At 42.4% G+C, this 25,408-nt stretch overlaps 1 protein-coding gene across 1 annotated transcript in view; it reads right to left on the reverse strand.

Annotated features, from left to right (window-relative positions):
• The window catches only part of EBPL (EBP like), a 54,068-nt gene that overhangs the window by 13,583 nt on the left and 15,077 nt on the right, over positions 1–25,408 (reverse strand). Inside the window, exon 2 of the mRNA XM_022574810.3 lies at positions 136–205. Within this exon, the coding sequence (XP_022430518.1) occupies positions 136–205 (70 nt within the window). The remainder of the gene's footprint in view (positions 1–135; positions 206–25,408) is intronic.

Genomic DNA, 25,408 nt, shown 5'->3' on the forward strand with positions numbered 1-25,408 from the left:
AATAGATTTGCCTATTCTGGACATTTCATGTAAATAGAATCATACAGCATGGGGTACAGGTACTCATTTAATTGACAGCCATACTTGCAATTAATCCCTCAAACATGGCAAATGCAAACGTTTTAAATTACTTACACAATGAAGCAATCAAGGCATCAGAATCTGTGATGTTTCCTACCAAAGACAAGTAGACAAAAGGGCCTTCCTAGAGAGAAGAAAACGAAAACATGCTCTAATTTAGCATCACAACCACAGGATGGCACCACAATGTGGCCAGCGTCCCCTGCCCTGCCCCACACCACACAGTCCCGGTGTGCGTGCGTGGGTTCCTGGAGCCTGGCTCCCTGAACTTGGAAATGGATATGTCCAAAGGGAATGTTTATATATAATAAATGTCAGCTTTCAATGATTGGCATTATAAAATCAGAGGTGTGCCTGATGGGGAAAATATAAGTTGAAGATTTTGCACAAGAAAAGAGCTTAAATGGTATATTAAATAAGCTAAACTCTGGATTAATCCAGGGATTTTACACCGTTGAGAAGTACCTCACAGTACTTCATTTTGTCTCACCTCAAAAAAATCCAAGATCTCTCTTAACAAAAGTGGCATTCAAATATCTATATCAGAGCTGAACTAGTTCTTTTTCCTGCACAAGGGCAAATTTAGGAAAATTAGAAATGCTTACGGGCTATATTTAAAATTTAAGGTAATGAAATAGCTGCAATTATACTTTGAACAAATTTTGTTCCTGGTCAATACAACCCTTCTCATTTCTTTTTACCAAAGCAATCACTTATGTGACATCAAAATTGTGTCTCCGCCTAATCCCTAAGGTCACTTCTAGTACAACTTCCCAGAGGCAACCACATTTAACCACTTCTGTCTGTAGCTCTGGCAACCATTTTCATAACATGTAATATACTTATATTACTATTTCTTTAGACATTATCAACTGACAGCTCATCCTGAAAAATTAGAGTATAATTTACGCTGTTTCCCTTCCCCTTCCCTTCTTCCAATTTTTGACAGTAGGGGAGGAAAAACTTCCTTCTACCCTCTTAGGTTCTGTAGCTGGCCTAAGAATTAACCGACATAAATAGATTAAAAAGAAAAGCGTACATATCTTATTTAATATTTTTACATGTACATGGGAGTCTCTGAAGGGAAAATGAAGACCTGAATAAGCTGTTAGGCCCCAAAACTTATATGCCTTTTTACACAAAGAACAATAAACTGCAGGGATGTGACAAGACCAAGGGGCTTGAGCTGAGGACAGTAAATTGTGGGAAAGTGACTAGGAGATACATGGGGAGAAAGTAATGGAAGACAAGGGTTATTTTGGTAGGTTTATTTGTACAGGACCACTTCAGCATTGACGCCCAGTCCCCAGTGATAAGAATGTTCTTCCTGGTAAAGGGAGGGCACCTTTCTCATGGGAAGTTCAAAGACCTGATTTTAGGTAGAAAGAGGGAGGTCAGAGAGCCCTTCCTGCATCTACAGTTTCTCAATTGCCTTCAGTTCAAAATAATCAATATGCCAAAGGGGTATATTTTGGAGTAGCATGTTCTGAATCCCTTTAATAGCTATATGAATTCTCTTTTAAAAAAATTATTTATTTATTTATTCATTTATTTTGGCTGTTCCGGGTCTCAGTTGCGGCATGCAGGATCTTTAGTTGTGGCATGCGAACTCTTAGTTGTGGCATGAGGGATCTAGTTCCCTGACCAGGGACTGAACCCGGGCCCCCTGCATTGGGAGCTTGGAGTCTTACCCACTGGACCACCAGGGAAGCCCCTATATGAATTCTCTTTAATTCTTCTATTAGTTATCCAAATGTGTAACTTATGTAGTAAACTTTGGGGAATTCCCTGGCGGTCCAGTGGTTAGGACTCCTCGCTTTCACTGCCGAGGATGTGGGTTCAGTCCCTGGTCAGGGAACTAAGATCCTGCAAGGCGCTTGGTGCGGCCAAAAAAAAAAAAAAGTAAAACTTAAAGCCTCAGCTTACCCATTCATCAATGTCGTGCAGTATTTAGACTTCTTACGATATCAGACAAGCATGAGAACACTCACCATCCTCTCTCCCTCTCCTCCCCATTTCCAACTCTCAACCTCTGTCCACTTTGCTTGTATGTTGTTGAAATTGACTGCATTTCCATTCAATCAACAGCATTTACAATATGGTGATTATGTAAATAGTGTTCACTGCAATGGGCCACAACTTCTTCCTCTACAAATCCAGTATTTTTGTCACTTAAGAAGAATGTGGCAAATGGAATATTTTTTCTTACACTCATACATTTCTCAAAATCAGGCTACATTTTATTTTATTCGTTTCATGCTACAGTTTAATTTGCTTCATATCTGGGCCATGACTTTGTTATATTTTTGTTTATGCTACAGTTTGTAATTGCCTTTCTTTTTCTCTCCCATCTCATTAATACATCTTCCAGCTTCTTATCCATTCCAATCTTTGCTGAACAGAGGCTTTGAAACTGGTTTATTTTCTCTTTTCTTGACATTCTGTAAGTTACTTAATTGGTAAGTGTGGTTTATTTCAGAGCATATGTAAAAATTATATTCCTTAAAGGAGATTTAAAAAAATTACATGTGAGATAAACAATGTTTTTAAGCAAGAAGTACTCCCCATCCACTCTGCAACTCCTTATTTTCACCAATTGATCTTTTTTTTTTTTTTTTGGCGGTACACCAGCCTCTCACTGCTGTGGCCTCTCTCGTTGTGGAGCACAGGCTCTGGACACGGAGGCTCAGCGGCCATGGCTCACGGGCCCAGCCGCTTCGCGGCATGTGGGACCCTCCCGGACCGGGACATGAACCCGCATCCCTTGCATCGGCAGGCGGACTCTCAACCACTGCTCCACCAGGGAAGCCCATGATCTTTTTATTTTTAGCAGAGCCATAGGAAATCCACACCACTTCCCTGGCATGACCTGGGAACTTTCTAGACAAAACACATCCACTGATTGGACAGTAGGGGCCACAAGACTGAGCTGAATTTGATCCTCTCTAGGCCTCAGTACATCTATCTGTGAGATGAAGGACTTCCCAAAATTAGATTGTTGATCTCATCCTAAAACTAGATGTGACTTCCACTAGCAACCTCTTCAACTGGAGCCATCAGCAAACATGGACACAGACATCCAGTCTAGAATCTTTCCTCAGAAACAATTCCCTGGGTAAGAGCAACATGGAAACCTGGAATCTATAACATGCAGGGACCCAGGAGTGTATACCAAATTTGCTCCCTTTTATATCTACTTGTTGGAGTTCTACTCCTTTTTCAAATCCCAGCTCAAACCCTCCTTTTTCCAAGAAACCTTCCCAGACTTCCTGGTAAAAACTAATTTCTCCCTCTCCCTTGTTACTAAATTTGTGTTTCTGTAATCAACTGTCTGCTGGTGGTGGATCTCCAGTGCCCATTAGATCATACATCTTGGGGGCCTGGGATGTTGTCTTCTCTGTCTTAGAATCCTCAAGAACCCAGGGTGATATTTTGTGTCTGCTAACCTTGATTTAAGGACAAGTCCACGTAATGAATTACTTAGAAAGAAAGGTGCCCTGTGGGGCTTTTAGAAGGCATTACATATTTCTTACTGTATTACTACTCTAAGTGTAAAGGCAGTATAGCATATAAAGTATAATGAACATATCCACCCTCCAAATGCTGATCAGGTGTTACCTCCTCCAGGAAACAAGCCTTCACTAATTCTCTTGATAGGAGGTAGATGTCTTTCCTGAACAGAATCCTGCTTATTTGTCTCCTCCTCAAAACCATCAGTTCTTTAGGGTAAGTCTTTGCCTTTGTCTCTGTATTCCAGATGCCTGATAGATGGGACATGCTAATAAATGCTTACCAAAAGAATAAGAAATAAAAGGAAGGGTGGAGGGAATGAGTTAAAAGAAAAAACAAAACACAAACCCAATTTAATTAGAAAATGGGCAAAAGAAATGAAGAGACATTTCACCAAAGAGAATATACAGGTAAGAAATAAACATATGAAAAGATGTTCAACATTGCTAGCCATCAGGGAAATGCCAATTAAAACCACAATGAGAGTACTTCCCTGGTGGCGCAGTGGTTAAGAATCCGCCTGCCAATGCAGGGGACATGGGTTCGAGCCCTGGTCTGGGAAGATCCCACATGCCGCGGAGCAACTAAGCCTGTGCACCACAAGTACTGAGCTGCGCTCTAGAGCCCGCAAGCCACATCTACAGAGCCCGCATGCCACAACTACTGAAGCCCACGCGCCTAGAGCCTGTGCTCCGCGACAAGAGAAGCAACCACAACGAAGAGTAGCCCCCACTTGCCGCAACTAGAAAAAGCCCACGCACAGCAACATAGACCCAAAAGAGCCAAAAATAAATGAATAAGCCACAATGAGATATTACTATCTATCTGTCAGAATGTCTAAAATAAAAAATAGTGGCAGTACCAAATGCTGATGAGGATGTGGAGAAAATGGATCACTCATACATTCCTGGTGGGATGAAAATGGAACAGCCTCCCTGGAAAACCTGAGCTTGGCAGGTTCTTAAAACTAACATGCAATTACCATATGATCTAGCAATTGCACTCGGGCATTTATCCCAGAAAAATAAAAACTTATGTCCACACAAAAACATGTACACAAATGTTGATAGCAGCTTTTTTGGTAATAGCTAAAAACCAAATGTACTTCAAAAGGTATATGGTTAAATAGACCATGGTACATTTATACCTTGGACTACTCCCCAGCAATAAGAAATAACCAGCTACTGACACACTCAGTACCTTGGATGGATCTCCAGGGAATCATGCTGAGTGAAAAAGTCAACCCCGAAAGGTTACATACTCTATAATTCCATTTATATAACACTTTTTGAAATGATAAATTTTAGAAACGGAGGACATATTAGTGGTTTCCAGGGTTAAGGGGTGGAGGGAGGGGAAGTGCAGGTAGTTACAAAGGAAAAACACCAGGGATCTTCATGGTGTTGGAACTGTTCGGTATCTGACTGCTGTGGTTGAATACACCAGCCGACCTGGTCAGTACAATGGTGTAGAACTTAACACACACATGCACACACACACTCACACATAAGTGCAAGCAAAACTAAGGAAATCTGATTAAGGTCAGTGGATTGTCAATGTCAGTGTCCTGGTTGTGATATTGTACTATAGTTTTGAAAAACATTACCACTGGAGGAAACTGGACAAAGTGCACAAGGGATCTCTGTTATTTTTTAACAACTGTACATCAATCTCTAAATTGACCATAAAGTCAATTATTTCTAAAAAAAATTATTTAAAAAACCCAGACAGGTAGAAAGAGAGACATGGAAGAAAGAGTAACATTACTAATTAATAACATTAAACAAAATCGTCAGGACTTTTTTTTTTTAGAGTAAGCTGGGCCCTGGCCTCAGACAGCTTGTGATCTAGTTGTGTTACACTGACATTCTGCTCAATAACGGTTGGAGGAAGAGGAGGGAGCAGAGGCTGAGACAGTAAGGGAAGACTTCCAGGAGGAAGCGGGCCTCTAGGCCTGTGTACAAGCTGCTCTTCCACCAAGAGTACACGTGCCTGGCTTTCCCCCCCCCAAAAAAGTATGTAAATATTATGGATTTTTAAAATCACGGTAAAATATACATAACATAAAATTTACCAGTTTACCCATTTTAAGTTTTAAGTATTCAATTCAGTGATATTAAGTACATTCACACTGTTGTACAACCATCACCGTCATCCATCTCCAGAACTTTTTCATCTTCCCAAACTGAAACTCCGTCCCCATTAAACAATAACTTCCCACTCCGTCTTCCCCCCAGCTGCCGGTGGCCACCATTCTATCTCTGCCTCTAGGACTCTGACTACTCTAGGTACCTCATTTGTCTTTTGTGTCTGACATTTGACTTAGGATAATATCCTCGAGGTACACCCATGTTGTAGTATGTGCCACAACTTCATGTCTTTTTCAGACTGAATAATGTTCTATTGTATGCATCCACCACACTTTGTTTATCTATTCATCGGCTGATGAACATCTAGGTAGGTTGTTTCTACCTTTCGGCTACCATGAATAAGCTGCTATGAATACTGGTGTGCAAGTATCCGTTTGAGTCCCTAGTTTCAGTTCCTTTGGGTATTTAGGTAGAAGTGGAATTGCTGGATTATATGGTAATTCTATGTTTTCCCTTTTTTTTTTTAATTTGACCTTTAAAAAAGTTTTTTTTTTATTTTTTGGCCACGCGGCATTTGGGATCTTATTTCCCCGACCAGGGATCGAACCTGTGCCCCCTGCATCGGAAGCGTGGAGTCTTAACCACAGGACTGCCAGGGAAGTTCCTTTTTACTTTTTGAGGAACCCTCATGCTATCTTCCACAGGGGCTGTACCGTTTTGCATTCCCAACAGCAGTACACCAGAGTTCCAAATTTCTCCACATCCTTGCCAACATTCGTTTTTTCCTTTGCTGTTGCTGTGTTTCACAACAGACATCCTAATGGGTGTAAAGCGGTATCTCATTGTGGTTTTGATTTGCATTTCCCTAATGACTACTGATCTTATGGTTTATTGGCCATTTGTATTATCTTCTTTGGAGAAATGTCTGTTCAGATCTTTTGCCCATTTTTTAGCTGTTTATTTGTTAAGAATATAAATATTTTTCAGTGGAGAGATCACCACCTGGTACTTGAACTTGATGGGCTAGACTGCCCCATGGGCATGATTAACCAATTATTCTGCTAAAGTCAAAGCATTTGGCAGAGTAGAGTAGGGGCCACTATCAAAGGGCAAGATCTGCCAGCCCATCATGGGGAGCAAGGGGTCTGCAGCGAATCTTGAGTGCCTTTACTCTCTTGTCACCTGAAAAACTCCTCTGCAGTCTTTATTTATTTATTTTTCATTAATTAATTCATTAATTTATTTTTGGCTGCACTGGGTCTTTGTTGCTGTGCGCGGGCTTTTCTCTAGTTACACCGAGCGGGGGCTACTCTTTGTTGCGGTGCACGGGCTTCTCATTGCGGTGGCTTCTCTTGTTGTGGAGCATGGGCTCTAGGCGCGTGGGCTTCAGTAGTTGTGGCACGTGGGCTCAGTAGTTGTGGCACGTGGGCTCAGTAGTTGTGGCTCGTGGGCTCTAGAGCGCAGGCTCAGTAGTTGTGGCGCACGGGCTTAGTTGCTCTGTGGCATGTAGAATCTTCCCAGACCAGGGCTTGAAGCCGTGTCCCCTGCATTGGCAAGCGGATTCTTAACCACTGCGCCACCAGAGAAGTCCACCTCTGCAGTCTTTAAAACCCCAGAGACTTCTTTCCACTGTGCTACCTCTTGACCTGGACACAATTTTACCACTCACTTACCAGACTGCACAATAATGGTTTATTTTTCTGTCTGTTTCTCCTTCTAGCAAAGCTCAATTGCAGGACCACGTGTTGATTAATGCAATTTACCTGGAATACATGGATGGTGAGCTTTAACAGACAATCCTAGGCTGAATCTGCAAACTTTGTACAGCTATCCTTGAATCATGTAGAATTGGCCGGGTCTCCTAATTTCTCTGTCTGCAGTTTTTTCTTAGCTATAACAGAGATGAAATGGATCCAGACACATGGTTTTCAAAGGTCTTTGGGTAAAACATTCTCTATATGGAGAAAATGCTCTTGTGTGAAAGGAGAAATAGGATGGCCACAGACTTGGGGCAGGTCTGGTGGGTCAGTGTAGACCTGGATGGTGCGATGGGTCTTCACAGGAACCCTGCCCTCGTGCTTTATGTAAAAAGGGCACCGAACAGACGCACACACACTTAGCTTTCCTTCATAACATAGGCCATGTACCGTTAGCATTAGCAACTACCTGATTCTTCCCCCAAAACAACTCTAAGGGCTTCTAACCCTCTCCTACACTATCACGTCCTGGTATGTCGCACCACAGGAAGGACATTCAATTTAAAGCCAGGAAAAGAACAAAGTGAAAAGGGGTAAGGTGTCAATATCAGGGTTCCAGGGAACTGACGTTCCATCTCTGGAAGGTTCTGTGATTCTAGGCTTGGTCTGATCTTATCCTGTAAGGAACTCACCATGGGAAACGTAAATGGACAAACACAGGCCCACCACTATGTGCTGCTGAATCTCCACCAGTAGTAGAGTCAATGCAAAACTGAGCAGATCAGGGGCACAAGGCAGTGGTCCAGCTTCAGAATGAGACCAGCTCTTACGAGCCTAAAGATTCTTTGGGGGCTTCTGAACCAGATCTGTTCTAACCAAACAGGCCTGAGATGGAAGTCACTGGAAACATTAGTTGCTATTTGCCAAGGGCCAAAATTATCTGGAGAGAATGGAAACAGACTTAGTTCCTCCCATGAATTCACATTTTATATCAAATGAGCCATAAAGCACTTTTTCTTCCCCCTTAAAATTATTTCTAGGCTCTGGAACACGAAGTTTATATTAACTTGCAGAATAAACTTGGAAGGTTATCAGCTCCAAAAGTCTTTAATCATAGTGTATGGTGAAGAACTAGCCAACCGGAACTAAAATTCATGTTTGAGCTCAACTGCTACCTGGAGATTTTAAGGATCAGATGAAAGGAGCCTGGTAAGCAGCAAAGGCCGTGGGGAGGGTGTTGCTATAACTGGGAAGTAGGGCTTGAACCAGTGTACGGGTGAGAGCCCCGTGCTGCGCTCTGGAGAGCTGGGTGAGCTTGAGCAAAAACAAGGACAGTGGATTTTATTTCTTACAGTCCCTGCTACCTTGACCTCGCTGAGCTTCAATTCCCTAATCAACATAAAGGAACAGAGTAAAGCTCTCAACAGATGTTTGATGTATGAATGAAAGAGTGGTGAGCAGCGTTAGACTAGATCCCCATCTTCACCTTTTCAGAGCGTCTCTTACTGACTGGAAGCCCTGAGTGCAGCACTTGCTCCACTGACCTCACTGGTGAGTTCGATGAGCAGCGGCCTGTGTGGGTGCCTGTCAGGAGAGGGTCAGGTGTGGAGGGAGGGGCCCCATGGAGGATGGTGAGGTCAGAGCCTGTTTAAGCCCCAGCCTCTCCAGTGGGAACGGGCTGTGCGTCCCACACCTGCCGGTGCTCATCAGCCCTGGGAAGAGTAAGCTTGTGGCGACCTCCAGGGTAGATTCCCTGAATGACTGGCTGGGCATGAGGATGTCTTCAAGAATTCCTGTGCTATTATTGTAGTAATTCCTACCATCGTCTGAGAGGCAGACACCTGTCCCCTAAGAAGCACAACGTGACTTTTCAGAGATAGGCTTACTCAGGACGTAGGAGCAAAATGATAGGAGGTCTGGATTCCCGTTAAAGTACTTGAGCAATAACAAAAGAAAAAGGGGGAGGGAGGGAGAAGAAGAAAAAGCAAGTGCATCAAAATTTGAAAACACCAAACCTATTCATTATACTATTCTCTCTACATTTGTGAATGTTTGAAATTTTTCACAGTAAAACTTAATTTTAAAAAGATATATAGCACCTTGTCAGAAAAGAACTGTTGCCCCTCGCGTTTCTGGATTCCTGACTCAGGACCCCGTGGTCCCAGAGGCCCTTGGCCTTCATGCTTCTAACACACAAGTGGGGCCCCCGGACCACGGTCAGGAGCACCCGGGACTCTACAGCTTGAGCCTCAGCTCTCCCAGGATCCCCTCTAGACCCCAAGCAGCCTGGGTGTTGGGTCTGGATCAGCCAGGGCTAGCACAGCTGAGGTGAAACCAGATGAGGGGTGCAGCACACTGCATGCAGAGCGAGCACAGCACAGAAGTAAGCCGTTTGCTATCCTTTTCCCCTTCGGATGCACTTTAATATCAAACAAACCGGTGTTTCAACAGTCACTGCTATGAGTCTCCAGATTACTCCAGCCTCAATAAACCACAGGGCAAACCTGCTCACCTTCTGCCAGCTCCACAGTGTCCTACACACACACAGACACACGTACACGGACACACGGACACTTGCACAAAAGGGATAAAAAGTAAGGAGAGCCAATGGTCATGACCGAAAAAAGCTCTCATTATTCACACTCTGCTTTCAAATTACCTATGCCCTTCTGGTGAACGACCAGCCATCAAAATGCCAGCCCTGGCGTCCGGCTCTGGGTGACATGCTGAGAGAATTCTCTCTTGTTGTCCAGTTAAGTCTGCAGAGAAGCTGTGCAGAGTGGGCTTTTGCAAATCACGCTGATAAGGGCCTTTTCCCGTCACAGCTCACCTGTCCTACCCAATGTCGGTGCTCCCAACACCCATGGCATGCTAACTTTCCATCAGATTTTTCTTTACTCTTCTGACATCCCTTCTGGTGGTGTACATTTACTATTTTAACTAGTAAAAAGTATTAAAGGGATACATGCTGAAAGTTAAAAAAAATTTACGAAAGACTATAAAGTGAAAGTTAAAAGTCTCTCTCCTGACCCCCAATCTCATCCTCATGAGATACCACTGTTGAGCTCCACAGTAGCCTTCAAGAAATTTTTCGGGCTTCCCTGGTGGCACAGTGGTTGAGAGTCCGCCTGCCGATTCAGGGGATGTGGGTTCATGCCCCGGTCCGGGATGATCCCACATGCTGCGGAGCGGCTAGGCCTGTGAGCCATGGCCGCTGAGCCTGCGCGTCCGGAGCCTGTGCTCCGCAACGGAAGAGGCCACAACAGTGAGAGGCCTGCGTACCGCAAAAAAAAAAAAAAAAAAAAAAAAAAAGAAAATTTTCATGTATATGTTATTATGTAGCTACAAATACTTAAAATACTTTCTCCCTGCCATTAGTTTTTCTACTGTTAACCTAGAGGGTGATGAGGAAAATTCCACAATGTTTATTGACTTAAAAATTTTTTAAGTTCTGTGTATCAGGAATTTTGGTTTAAAAAACATAGGAAAGTTCATACTAGATGCTCTAAAATGTGACCGAACTATACCTATCTAATTGAGTTGCCAACAAAATCAGCTTAAAAGCTAAAATGTATCATGGCAAATAAATTAAGTAACAGAGGTCAGTCTATTTTTTCACTTAAGGTATTCCAGACATGTAATTCTAACAACGGATTTTATAGACTTTAAGACAGCTACAAGTCAAAGCTCAGATTAAAAAAAAAAAGTGCTTGAGCTGGGCAAGCTTCTACTATCTATAATTCAATGACCATTTTGTAGAGAATGCTCAGTTTACTCATTTCACCCTTAAAGAAAAATTTAGCAGCAAAAATGCTTTATAGAAATAAAAGAGAACATACATTTTCTGTTTTGTAATTTGTAAAGGCTGAATTTATACTTAAATATATTTGCAAGTTTTTTTTTTTCAAGTGCGTTTGGATGAAGAACCAGAAAAACAGTGCAACATGAATTAAGAGTGGGAGAAAAAAGTGGAATAAGAATGGAATCAGTACATAAATCCTGTCAAAATTTATTAGCATTTTCTGATCTGACTCACAAAACCTCAGTCTAATCAGACTTGATTTTTCCATATCATGGCAACAGCATACATCATTGTTTCTGGAAGGATCAGCTGCTTCAGCCTCCTACAATACCTCAGTGACAAGGCTTTAGTGACTTCATAAATATATGCTGCCCAGCTGTCATCCACTTAATGAGATGATGACTTCCATTTGACGGAACCTGTCCTAGCAGATGGGCTGTCGCCTGACATTAACAATGGACCATGCTGGCCCTTTTGTGTACTTCAGGAATCATACAGCCACACAAGTCCTATTGTTCCTACAACATAGCAGCTTAGTGTTTGATTTAGGACTTAAAGAATATTTCTCCCGTTTTAAGAATATATCCTTCTCTGTTGAGGCAGTTGTTACTTCTTAGAGATTTGAAACCTTCCAAGGCTCATCTTAATTGGACATGTGTACTACCACATTATTACATAGAGATGGGATGAAAATTAAAAGTTAATCCAACTAAAGGGTATGGCGAGGAGGGGTCACAAAAGCGACAGAGGAAGAATTAACATTTACTGAACTCTGCTAAACGCCAGGCACTGTGCCAGTGCCCTACATCCTTGCTATTCAAATGTGGTCCACAAACCACAGCATGAGCACCTCCTGGGAGCTTGTGACAAATGCAGAATCCCGGACCCTATCCCAGACCTATGGAGTCAGAGTCTACATTATAAAAAGATCCCCAGGTGATTACTATGCACAGTCAAGTTTGAGAAGCACGGCCCTAAATTACAAAGCTTTATTTAATCCTATAATAACCATTTGAAGAAAATATTATTTCCATACTTTATAGACATGGCCCCCAAATTCATGTTGAAATCTTTCCCCCGAAAGATGATGGTATTAGGAGGTGCTTAAGCCTTGAGGGTGGAACCATCATGAATGGGATCAATGCCTTATAAAAGAGGCTCCTGAGAGACCCCTAGTCCCATCCACCCAGGTGCCAGCTATGAACCAGGAAGCAGGTTCTCACCTGACCATGCTGGTGTCCTGATCTCGGACTTCCAGCCTCCAGAAATGTGAGAAATAAATTTCTGTTGTTTATAAGCCACCCAGTCTGTTGTATTTTGTTATAGCAGCCTGAAAGGATTAACACAAATAAGGAAACCAAGACAGAAAAAAAAAAGTCCTTTCTTCCTTTTTTTTTTAAACATACATTTTGCTTTTCATTTCTCTTTGCTGCCTAAAGGGTTTAATGCAAAATACGAGTCTTAGCAAACTATGAAATAAATAGTTGTACATTTTTACTATGCAATAAAGGGGGAAACCATTGTAGTGAGAATCTTGACTTTTCTGTACATGCTCTGCAGACTCCTCAGCCTGTACTTCTCACACACGTTTAATGCACATATATTCCATAATGCACATATAGTCCTTCCTTCCCCTCCGCATGACAGAAAGGGTTTTCAGCAGGGAAAGGGGTGCTGCCCAAGGTTTCACAGGTGGGAAATGGCTGGGCCAGCTGCACCAGCACATCGTTGGACCCCAAAGCCCATACTCTTCCCACCTGCCCACTCTGCCCCAGGCTTCTTGAATAACAGTCAGACCTCCTCTGTAACAGCCCTGTGTAACCAGCACCGCCCTTGAAAGGCAGCCTGTGGCGTGTGTGAGGGTGAGTGACAGGACAGAGAAGCACCAGGAAACCATGTCGTGAGAAGCAGTGGAGCTGTTTCATAGACACGGGATTCAACTTCCCTTTGGGTTACACAAGAGGGCACAAGTAGGACCCTAGAAGTAGAAGTCATAAGGAGGCTAATTTTAGCTCAACATAAGGAAACATTTTCTTGTAACTAGAGCTATTCTATTTTGGAAAGACGGCACTGACAAAGTTTTCAAGCAAAGGGTGGATGACCCAACATCTGTCTGGACTATCAGTAAAATCCCTATACAAGGGGGAGGCTGGCCTACTTGGCTCCTAAAGGCCTCGACTATGGCGGCTTTCTCCCCTTCCACACACAGTACTGGGCATTCCTTTATTTTATTTTATTTTCTTAATATCTTTTGGCCACGGGACATGTGGAATCTTAGTTCCTTGATAGGGGATTGAACCCGCATCCCCTGCATTGCAAGTGCAGAGTCTTAACCACTGGACCACCAGGAAGTCCCTGGGTGCTCCTTTAGATGTGTGGGTCACGATGCACGCTGTGCCCAGCATGACTCCGCCCCCAGTTCCATGGGCTGGACCGTGTTCTACACTGTGACCGCCACTCCTTTGGCTGTAGGTGATTGGATCAGAGGATGAGGAGGGACGAGGAGGAAGACAACGCATAGGCTGGGGCCTGGCCTACAAAGAAGCCTATCCAAAATGCCACACTCAGACACAGATGAGCTGGGCTCGTGAAATTCTTACTCTCTGGAACACAGATTCAGAAACAGGGAATGAATCCAATCAGATTCTGAAAGTTAATATGTAGGAGAGGTCAGGAGAGGCCAGGAGAGGCCAAGAACAAATCAACATTATGAATGAACTCAAGTTACTAGGAAACATGGTGTATTCGTTTGGTTGGGCTGCCACCGAAAAGTACCACAAACTGGGTGGCTTAAAACCACAAATACTTATTGTCTCACAGTTCCGGAGGCTGGATGTCCAGGATGAAGGTGTCAGCAGGGTTGGTTTCTTCCGAGGGCTGCAAGGGAGACTCTGTTCCATGCCCCTCCTTCTACATCTTCTAGGGGCTTGATGGCAAACTTTGGCATTCCTTGGCTTGTAGAAGCATCACTCTGACCTAAGCCTTCATGTTCACATAGTGTTCCCCCCGTGTATATGTCCCTACATCCAAATTCCCCCCTTTTATAAAGACACCAGTCGTTATTAGGTGAGGAACCATGCTAATGACCTCATTTTTTTTCTAATGACTTCATTTGAAGTTAATTACACCTGTAAAGACCAGATCTCTCAATAGGGCCACATTCTGAGGTCATGGGGGTTAGGACCCCAACATGGGTCTTTTTGGTAGGGACACAATTCAACCCATATTCAACCCACATGGATGTGGGTAGAGGCTGGACTTCCCAGCCTCAAGAATATGAGAAATAAATGTCTGTTGTTTAAGCCACCCAGTCGGTGATATTTTTGTTATATCAACCCTAGCAGACTAAGACACTAAATGCTGGTGAGAATGTGGAGCAACTGGAATGCTCAAGTATTGCTGGTGGGAATGGAAAATGGTACAGCCACTTTGGAAAAGTTTGGCAGCTTCTACTCTAGTTAAAGAATCCCACTCGTAGGCATTTACACAGGAGAAATAATATATATGCCCACACAAAGACTTAGAAGTAGATACCCACAGCTGCATTATTTATAACAGCCCAAAACTAGAAACAACCCAAATGTTAACTGGTAAATGGATAAATAAATTGGGATATAGACATATACTGGGATACTAGTCAGCAGCAGATCATGCTAAATGAAAGACTACATACTGTATGATTTCATTTATATGAAATTCTAGAAATGGCAAAACTTTAGTGACAATAAATCAGATTAGTGTTTCTTGGGGCCAGAGGCCAGGGCTGGGATCATCTACAAAGGGGCATAAGAAGACTTTCAAAAAGTGATGAAAATGTTCTATACTGTTACTGTGATGGTGGTTGGTTGCATAACTCTATACAATCACCAAAATTCATCAGACCATATATAAAATGGGTGAATCTTATTGTATATAAATTATAACTCAATAAATTATAAATTTATTTTATAATTATTATAAATTATTATAACTCAATAAATATTGTTATAAATTATAACTCAATAAAGCTGGAAAAAGAATTTAGAAAAGTGGCTGGTTACTATATAGATATAGATATAACCCAGTAATTTTCACTTATCACAACAATAGTCTGTTAGAATACAAAGGAGAAAAATCTCATAGTAGTAATAAAAATATAAAATATTTAGAAGTAAATTTTAAGAGACTATAACAGAAGATTTATTTAAACAAATTGAGATCCACTCAATTCTTAGAAGAGACTCAGTATTGCAAAGATATCATTTAATCTCAAATTAATCTATACATTTAAGAAAATCCCAGGGCTTCCCTGGTGGCACAGTGGTTGAGAGTCCGCCTGCCGATGCAGGGGACACGGGTTCGTGCCCCAGTCCGGTAAGATCCCACATGCCGCGGAGTGGCTGGGCCTGTGAGCCATGGCCGCTGGGCCTGCGCGTCCGGAGCCTGTGCTCCGCAATGGGAGGGGCCACAGCAGTGAGAGGCCCGCGTACAGCAAAAAAAAAAAAAAAAAAAAGAAAGAAAGAAAATCCCAAATCAAAACACCTAATTTTACAACTTGGAAAAATGAATCTAAAGTTCATCTGGAAGGATATATAGTAACATGCTTGAAAAAGGGTGATGAGTTCGAAGGATATATAGTAATGTGTTTGAAAAAGGGTGATGAGTTCGCTTCGTTGGCTATTCAAAAGCACTATAGGGGCTTCCCTGGTGGTGCAGTGGTTAAGAATCCGCCTGCCAATGCAGGGGACACGGGTTTGAGCCTTGGTCCGAGAAGATCCCACCTGCTGCGGAGCAACTAAGCCCGTGCACCATAACTACTGAGCCCATGCGCCACAACTACTGAGCCTGAGCTCTAGAGCCTGCGAGCCACAACTACGGAAGCCCTCATGCCTAGAGCCCGTGCTCCGCAATAAGAGAAGCCACCGCAATGAGAAGCTCACGCACTGCAACAAAGAGTAGCCCCAGCTCGCTACAACTAGAGAAAGCCTGCGCGCAGCAATGAAGACCCAAGGCAGCCAAAAATAAAAATAAATAAAATAAATTAATTAAAAAAAATAAAAAGCACTATAATGCTAAAATAGTAAAAAACAGAACTGAAACCAAAAGATTCATAAAATAAAGCTAAATTAAAAAAATCCCAAACATATCTATGCATATAAAAGATTTCAGCATATGATAAAAATGGAATTTCAAGTAAGTGGAGAAAGAATGGATTATTCAATAAATGAAGTTGAGATACTTTCTTGCTCCCCCCCCCAAGAAAAGTGTATAATAAAATGTAAAATTATACATTTATAATTTAAACGTAAAATTATTTGCACTAACATATGTCTATCTCTTTCAGATCAATAAGGAAAAGATGAACAGCCTCATAGGAAAATGGGCTATAGGGAACTCCCTGGCAGTCCAGTGGTTAGGACTCCATGCTTTCACTGCCGAAGGGCCAGGGTTCGATCCCTGGTCAGGGAGCTAAGATCACACAAGCTGCACAGCATGGCCACAAGAAAAAGAAAAAGAAAAACAGGGTAGAGGAGGTGGACCCAGGACTCAGCCCCAGATTCCTGTCCCAAAGCCTGGTACAGAACAGCAGAGCTGCCCTCCCTCAAGAAAACATGAGGCTCAGGCACTGAGGGTATCAGCTGTGAGGAGGATGGAGCAAAGACTAGATACTCCTTTTTTCTGGGAATCACGTAAGTCTCCTGCGTTCTCATGAGACTCTGCAAAAGAGAGAAGACCCCTAATAACTGAGGTCGAATTTATTTCCCACTCCCAGGCAGGACAGGAGGTTGCCAATTCAATTTATTTTCTTTTTTTTCCAGCTTTATTAAGGTATAATTGACAAATAAAATTGTAACATATTTAAAGTGTATAATGTGAAAGTTTGATATAACTGTAAAAGGATTACCATAATCGAGTTAGTTAACACGCCCATCACTTCACATATTTACCTTTTAAAATTTTTGATAAAAGAAAGATGAGCTATTTCTTACATGACATATTTTGTGGTGGAAAAACTTATATCTCCTTAGACATACTTCTTGACTTGAATCTCAGGTTTGAAATTTGTCCTACAGAAGAAAAGACATCTGTTCAAGAATGTTTATTGTAGTTTCTTGTTTGTTTTTAGAAGCAAAAAACAAAACCAAAAAAAAACCCTGGGCTTCCTTGGTGGTGGAGTGGTTAAGAATCCGCCTGCCAATGCAGGGAACACGGGTTCGAGCCCTGGTCCAGGAAGATCCCACATGCCATGGAGCAGCTAAGCTCGTGCGCCACAACTACTGAGCCTGCACTCTAGAGCCCACAAGCCACAACTACTGAGCCTCTGTGCCTGAAGCCTGTGCTCCGCAACAAGAGAAGCCACCGCAATGAGAAGCCCAGAACTAGAGAAAGCCCGCACACAGCAATGAAGACCCAATGCAGCCAAAAATAAATAAATAAATAAAGTTATTAAAAAAAAAAAACAAAACCAAAACTGAAGGTTGCACGGTTGGTTCAATTATGGTATATCCATTCTATGGGAAAAGGATATTTTGACCCGGGTCCCCCAGAAAGTATCATGCTATGTTCTACTACTATTATGGGGATTGCTATCCCAAGGAGGCAGAGGAGGGGAAATGGGAAATGGAACAAAGGAGAAGGATGATCAGATATGAGGGTGCATTACAGGGATTAGTAACTCAGTAAGGCTGCTTAGTAACAAGCTAACTGATGTCTCAACCTTACATTTTTCTAGAGATTTTATGAACTACTGCTTCTTTGGGGAGTTCATCTTGGGGGAGGACGGAAGAAGAATTTATCCTGTAGTTTCCAAAGACCACCGTCAAAGGTTTCAGCCTGTGGGTAGGTGTGTGGGAGCTGAGTGGGTCCCCAGGATCTCACACCCGAGTGGCATCCAAGGGGCCTGGGGCAGGAGGTGGGAGCAGGTGCTGCCTGGCTGGGCACCAACGGAACTGGAGTTGGTCGCTGTCATGGTGGCAGGACTAGAGCATATTGTCAAGGGTCTGATGAAGCCAAGAAGATCCGAGAGGATGCAAAAGAGGTATCTGATACAATATTGATACCTCATACTGGATGAGTGTGAGAAAGTAGCTGATGGGAATATAAATGGGTACTATCTTTCTGAAATCTTTAAAAACTGGCTTCCCTTAGGGCCAGTAATTCTACTTCCAGGATTCATCCTGTGTAAATACTTAAGACAAGTGAATGAAAATGTACAGAGAGCATTCTATATAATTGCCAGCAACTGGGAAGAGCCTGTAAGTCCAACAATTAGGGATCGGTTAAACAGATTACACATAAAGTATAATGGAATCCTATGCAGGTATTTAAAATTATGAGGTAGTTCAATAGACTGATCTGTATGGTCACTGGACATAGTTAAACGGAAAAAGTAACAAAGAATGAATAATATGATCCCATTTTTGTAAAGAGAATTCTGAAAAAAATATTTATCTGGATATATGTTTTCATATAAATTCTGGAAGATTATTTATTTATCTATTTATCTAGGCTGTGCTGGGTCTTACTTGCTGCACACGGGATCTTTGTCGTGGCATGTGGGAGCTTTTTTTTTTTTAGTCGTGGCATGCGAACTCTTAGTTGTGGCATGCACGCAGGATCTAGTTCCCCCAACCAGGGATCAAACACGGGTCCCCTGCATTGGGAGCACAGAGTCTTACCCACTGGACCACCAGGGAAGTCCCTGGAAGACTATTAAGAATACTAACAATAATTATCTCTAGGCAATTTTATCGTTTTCTTCCTTTTAGATATATAAATGTTATGTTTTGCAATGATTGTGGGAATATACGATTTAAATAAATTTTGTTTTAAAAGACTGTCTGACATAGAAAAAGAACTGACATTTTAGATATCTGAGCAATTTGAGGCTTAAAATGTAAATGACTATACTGCTATAAATTGAAAGGATAGAATCATTCTTCCATTCATTCAATATTAACAAATATTCCATAATAGCTCCTACAAACCAGGCAAACATGCCAGGTACTAGAGACAGAGGAAGACAAAATAGCTACAAACTGTGCTCAGTGTTATAAAGGAAAAAAGATATTTCCCTAGAGTATCTTTTCCATTTCAAAGGAAATAAATTTTACTTGCATTAAAATTTTTTGTAGTATTTACATACTTCCTCCTTATACAAAAGATTTTAGGTCAATTACAACAAAAACATTCATTAAATGGTAAAATATACATAATTTACCCTGAATTTGGATCAGGGTCAATAAGAATGTCTATATGCAGACCATCTTCTGTTGTTATTATAGAGCTTAATGTGATTCTGAACTTCCAAGCAGCCAAAGTGAAAAGGAGAAACATTTATATTGTTCTTGCTGTCAGAGAGAAATAGACAGACCAATTTTTTTTTTGGAGAAATTAAGCTTCTCCTAGCACTTATCTGCGAAAGAAATTTCTCATATGGGTTTCACATTGAGAGTGATATTAGTAAATATTATTCTCCAAATGAAACGATAGGAGAAAAACTCTGCTATTCCATAAGCTCTGAGAGGACAAGGGCCATCCATTTTGTTTGCATCTAGCACAGCAAGACGCAAGTACCCCAGCAGGCACTCAAATTTTGTGGAAATGAGGAACAACAGAAAAATACATCATTTCTGAGATGTGGCTACATAGACAGCTATCCCTATTGCTAAGGAACATCCTTCTTCATGATGTTAGAAAACAGACTGAATTTTGGTCTGCAGAAGTACAAGGGCTGTCTACCCACACCCTAAATAATGGACAGTGGGTCATTATGGGTGCCATTCCCTAGGCTTTTAATTAGGCACCATTTCTAAGTTTATACTAAGGTTCTCCGGAGAAACAGAACCACTGGGAGATTATATCTATATCTAAATCTATATGTATATATAGGTCTATCTATCTACCTAGATCTATCTATCTATCTAAAGAGATTTATCGTAAGGGACTGGCTTATGCAATTATGAAGGCTGACAAGCCCTACCATCTGCAGGGTGAGTCGTCAGCAAGCTAGAGACCCAAGAAAGCTAATGTAGTTCTAAGTCCAGAGGCCTGAGAACAGGGAGAACCAATGGTGGCGATCTAGTCTGAAGGCCAGCAGGCTTGAGACCCAGGAAAAGCCATTTTTTCAGTTCAAGTCCGAGGGCAGTACAAAGCCAAGGTCCCAGTTTGAAGATAGTCAGGCAGAAGGATTTCTTGCTGACTTGAGGAAAGGCCAGATTTTTGTTCTAGTCAGGCCTTCAACTGATGGGATGAAGCCCACCCATGTTAGGGAGGGCACTCTGCTTTACTCTACCAATTTAAATACTAACCTCATCCAAAAACACCCTCACAGAAACACCCAGAATAACGTTTGTCAAAATATCTGGGTACCGAGGAGCTTCAAGATGGCAGAGGAGTAATACACGGAGATCACCTTCCTCCCCACAAATACATCAGAAACACATCTACATGTGGAACAACTCCTACACAACACTTACTGAACGCTGGCAGAAGACCTCAGACCTCCCCAAAGGCAAGAAACTCCCCACGTACCTGGGTAGGGCAAAAGAAAAAAGAAAAAACAGAGACGAAAGAATAGGGACGGGACCTGCACCTCTGGGAGGGAGCTGTGAAGGAGGAAAGGTTTCCACACGCTAGGAAGCCCCTTCACTGGGGGAGATGGGGGGGGGCCGGGGGGGAAGCTTCGGAGCCACGGAGGAGAGCGCAGCAACAGGGGTGCGGAGGGCAAGGCGGAGAGATTCCCGCACAGAGGATCGGTGCTGACCAGCACTCACCAGCCCGAGAGGCTTGTCTGCTCACCTGCCGGGGCGGGCGGAGGCTGGGAGCTGAGGCTCGGGCTTCGGAGGTCTGATCGCAGGGAGAGGACTGGGGTTGGCGGCGTGAGCACAGCCTGCAGGGGGTTAGTGCACCACGGCTGGCCGAGAGGGAGTCCGGGAAAAAGTCTGGAGCTGCCGAAGAGACAAGAGACTTTTTCTTCCCTCTTTGTTTCCTGGAACGCGAGGAGAGAGGATTAAGAATGCCGCTTAAAGGAGCTCCAGAGACGTGCGCAAGCCACAGCTATCAGCGTGGACCCCAGAGACGGGCATGAGACGCTAAGGCGGCTCCTGACGCCACCAAGAAGCCTATGTGCGAACACAGGTCACTATCCACATCTCCCCTCCTGGGAGACTGTGCAGCCCGCCACTGCCAGGGTCCTGGGATCCAGGGACAACTTCCCCGGGAGAACGCACGGCGTGCCTCAGGCTGGTGCAACGTCACGCCGGCCTCTGCTGCCGCAGGCTCGCCCCGCATCCGTACCCCTCCCTCCCCCAGGCCTGAGTGAGCCAGAGCCCCCGAATCAGCGGCTCCTTTAACCCCGTCCTGTCTGAGCGAATAACAGATGCCCTCAGGCGACCTACACGCAGAGGCGGGGCCAAATCCAAAGCTGAACCCCAGGAGCTGTGCGAACAAAGAAAAAGGGAAATCCCTCCCAGCAGCCTCAGGAGCAGCAGATTAAATCTCCACAATCAACGTGATGTACCTGCATCTGTGGAATACCTAAATAGACAACGAATCATCCCAAATTGAGGAGGTGGACTTTGGGAGTAACGATATATATATATATATATATATATTTCCCTTTTTCTCTTTTTGTGAGTGTGTATGCGTATGCTTCTCTGTGTGATTTTGTCTGTATAGCTCTGCTTTTACCTAGGGTTCTATTTTTTGTTTATTTGTTTTTTTAGTATAGTTTTTAGCACTTATCATTGGTGGATTTGTTTTTTGGCTGATGGCTCTCTTCTTTCTTTCTTTCCTTCTCCTTTTTTTTTTTTTTTTTTTTTTTTTTTGCGGTACGCGGGCCTCTCACTGCTGTGGCCTCTCCTGCCGCGGAGCACAGGCTCCGGACGCGCAGGCTCAGCAGCCATGGCTCACGGGCCCAGCCGCTCCGCGGCATGTGGGATCTTCCCGGACTGGGGCATGAACCTGCGTCCCCTGCATCAGCAGGCGGGCTCTCAACCACTGCGCCACCAGGGAAGCCCTCTTTTTTTTTTTTTTTACTACTTTAAAAAAATTTTTAATAATTATTTTTTTAAATTTTAATAACTATTTTATTTTATTTTCTTCTTTCTTTCGTTCTTTTTTTTTTTCTCTCCCTTTTATTCTGAGCCATGTGTATGACAGGCTCTTGGTGCTCCAGCCAGGCATCAGGGCTGTGCCTCTGAGGTGGGAGAGCCAAGTTGAGGACATTGGTCCACAAGTGACCTCCCGGTTCCACGTAATATCAAACGGTGAAAACCTCCCAGAGATCTCCATCTCAATGCTAAGACCCAGCTCCACTCAACGACCAACAAGCTACAGTGCTGGACACCCCATGCCAAACAACTAGCAAGACAGGAACACAACCACATCTATTAGCAGAGAGGCTGCCTAAAATCATCATAAGGCCACAGACACCCCAAAACACACCACCAGATGTGGACCTGCCCACCAGAAAGATAAGATCCAGCCTCATCCACCAGAACACAGGCACGAGTCCCCTCCACCAGGAAGCCTACACAACCCACTGAACCAACCTTAGCCACTGGGGTCAGACACCAAAAAAAACAGGAACTATGAACCTGCAGCCTGCAAAAAGGAGACCCCAAACACAGTAAGTTAAGCAAAACGAGGAGACAGAGAAACACACAGCAGATGAAGGAACAAGGTAAAAACCCACCAGACCTAACAAATGAAGAGGAAATAGGCAGTCTACCTGAAAAAGAATTCAGAATAATGATAGTACAGATGATCCAAAATCTTGGAAACAGAATGGAGAAAATACAAGAAACGTTTAACAAGGACCTAGAAGAACTAAAGAGCAAACAAACAGTGATGAACAACACAATAAAGGAAATTAAAAATTCTCTAGAAGGGGCTTCCCTGGTGGCGCAGTGGTTGAGAGTCCACCTGCCGATGCAGGGGACACGTGTTCATGCCCCGGTCCAGGAAGATCCCACATGCCGTGGAGCAGCTGGGCTTGTGAGCCATGGCCACTGAGCCTGTGCATCCAGAGCCTGTGCTCCGCAACAGAAGAGGCCACAACAGTAAGAGGCCCGCGTACCACAAAAAAAAAAAAAAAATTATCCAGAAGGAATCAATAGCAGAATAACTAAGGCAGAAGACAGATAAGTGACCTGGAAGATAAAATAGTGGAAATAACTATTGCAGAGCAGAATAAAGAAAAAAGAATGAAAAGAACTGAGGACAGTCTCAGAGACCTCTGGGACAATATTAAACACACCAACATTCGAATTATGTGGGTCCCAGAAGAAGAGAAAAAGAAAGGGACTGAGAAAATATTTGAAGAGATTATAGTTGAAAACTTCCCTAATATGGGAAAGGAAATAATTAATCAAGTCCAGGAAGCATAGAGAGTCCCATACAGCACAAATCCAAGGAGAAACACACCAAGATACATATTAATCAAACTATCAAAAATTTAATACAAAGAAAACATGTTAAAAGCAGCAAGGGAAAAACAACAAATAACACAGAAGGGAATCCCCATAAGGTTAACAGCTGATCGTTCAGCAGAAACTCTGCAAGCGAGAAGGGAGTGGCAGGACATACTTAAAGTGATGAAGGGGAAAAACCTACAACCAAGATTACGCTACCCAGCAAGGATCTCATTCAGATTTGATGGAGAAATTAAAACCTTTACAGACAAGCAAAAGCTAAGAGAATACAGCATCACCAAACCAGCTTTACAACAAATGCTGAAAGAACTTCTCTAGGCAGGAAACACAAGAGAAGGAAAAGACCTACAATAACAAACCCAAAACAATTAAGAAAATGGTAATAGGAACATACATATTGATAATTACCTTAAATGTAAATGGATTAAATGTTCCCACCAAAAGACATAGACTGGCTGAATGAATAAAAAAACAAGACCCATATATATGCTGTCTACAAAAGACCAACTTCAGACCTAGGGACACATACAGACTGAAAGTGAGGGGATGGAAAAAGATATTCCACACAAATGGAAATCAAAAGAAAGCTGGAGTAGCAATACTCATATCAGATAAAATAGACTTTAAAACAAAGACTATTGCAAGAGACAAAGAAGGACACTACAAAATAAGCAAGGGATGAATCCAAGAAGAAGATATAACAATTGGAAATATTTATGCACCCAACATAGGAGCACCTCAATACATAAGGCAAATACTAACAATAAAAGGGGAAATGGACAGTAACATAATCATAGTAGGGGACTTTAACCACCCCACTTTCACCAATGGACAGATCATCGAAGATGAAAATAAATAAGGAAACACAAGCTTTAAATGATACATTAAACAAGATGGACTTAATTGATATTTATAGGACATTCCATTCAAAAACAACAGAATACACTTTCCTCTCAAGTGCTCATGGAACACTCTCCAAGATAGATCATATCTTGGGTCACAAATCAAGCCTTGGTAAATTTAAGAAAATTGAAATCATATCAAGTATCTTTTCCGACCGCAACGCTATGAGACTAGATATCAATTACAGGAAAAAAATCTGTAAAAAATACAAACACATGGAGGATAAACAATACACTAGTTAATAACCAAGAGATCACTGAAGAAATCAAAGAGGAAATCAAAAAATACCTAGAAACAAATGACAATGAAAACACGACGACCCAAAACCTATGGGATGCAGCAAAAGCAGTTCTAAGAGGGAAGTTTATAGAAATACAATCCGACCTTAAGAAAAAGAAACATCTCAAATAAACAACCTAACCTTACACCTCAAGCAATTAGAGAAAGAAGAACAAAACCCCCCCAAAGTTAGCAGAAGGAAAGAAATCATAAAGATCAGATCAGAAATAAATGAAAAAGAAATGAAGGAAACGATAGCAAAGTTCAATAAAACTAAAAGCTGGTTCTTTGATAAGATAAACAAAATTGATAAACCATTAGCCAGGCTCATCAGAAAAAAAAGGGAGACGACTCAAATCAATAGAATTAGAAATGAAGAAGGAGAAGTAACAACTGACACTGCAGAAATACAAAGGATCATCAGAGATTACTACAAGCAACTCTATGCCAATAAAATGGACAACCTGGAAGAAATGGACAAATTCTTAGAAATGCACAACCTTCCAAGACTGAACCAGGAAGAAATAGAAAATATGAACAGACCAATCACAAGCACTGAAATTGAAACTGTGATTAAAAATCCTCCAAGAACAACAACAAAATTTTCCAACAAATAAAAGCCCAGAACCA

Source organism: Delphinapterus leucas, chromosome 18, assembly GCF_059928025.1.
Source record: "Delphinapterus leucas isolate spDelLeu-1000000601 "Yukka" chromosome 18, BTC_Dleu_Yukka2, whole genome shotgun sequence".
In the NCBI taxonomy this organism is placed as follows: domain Eukaryota; kingdom Metazoa; phylum Chordata; class Mammalia; order Artiodactyla; family Monodontidae; genus Delphinapterus; species Delphinapterus leucas.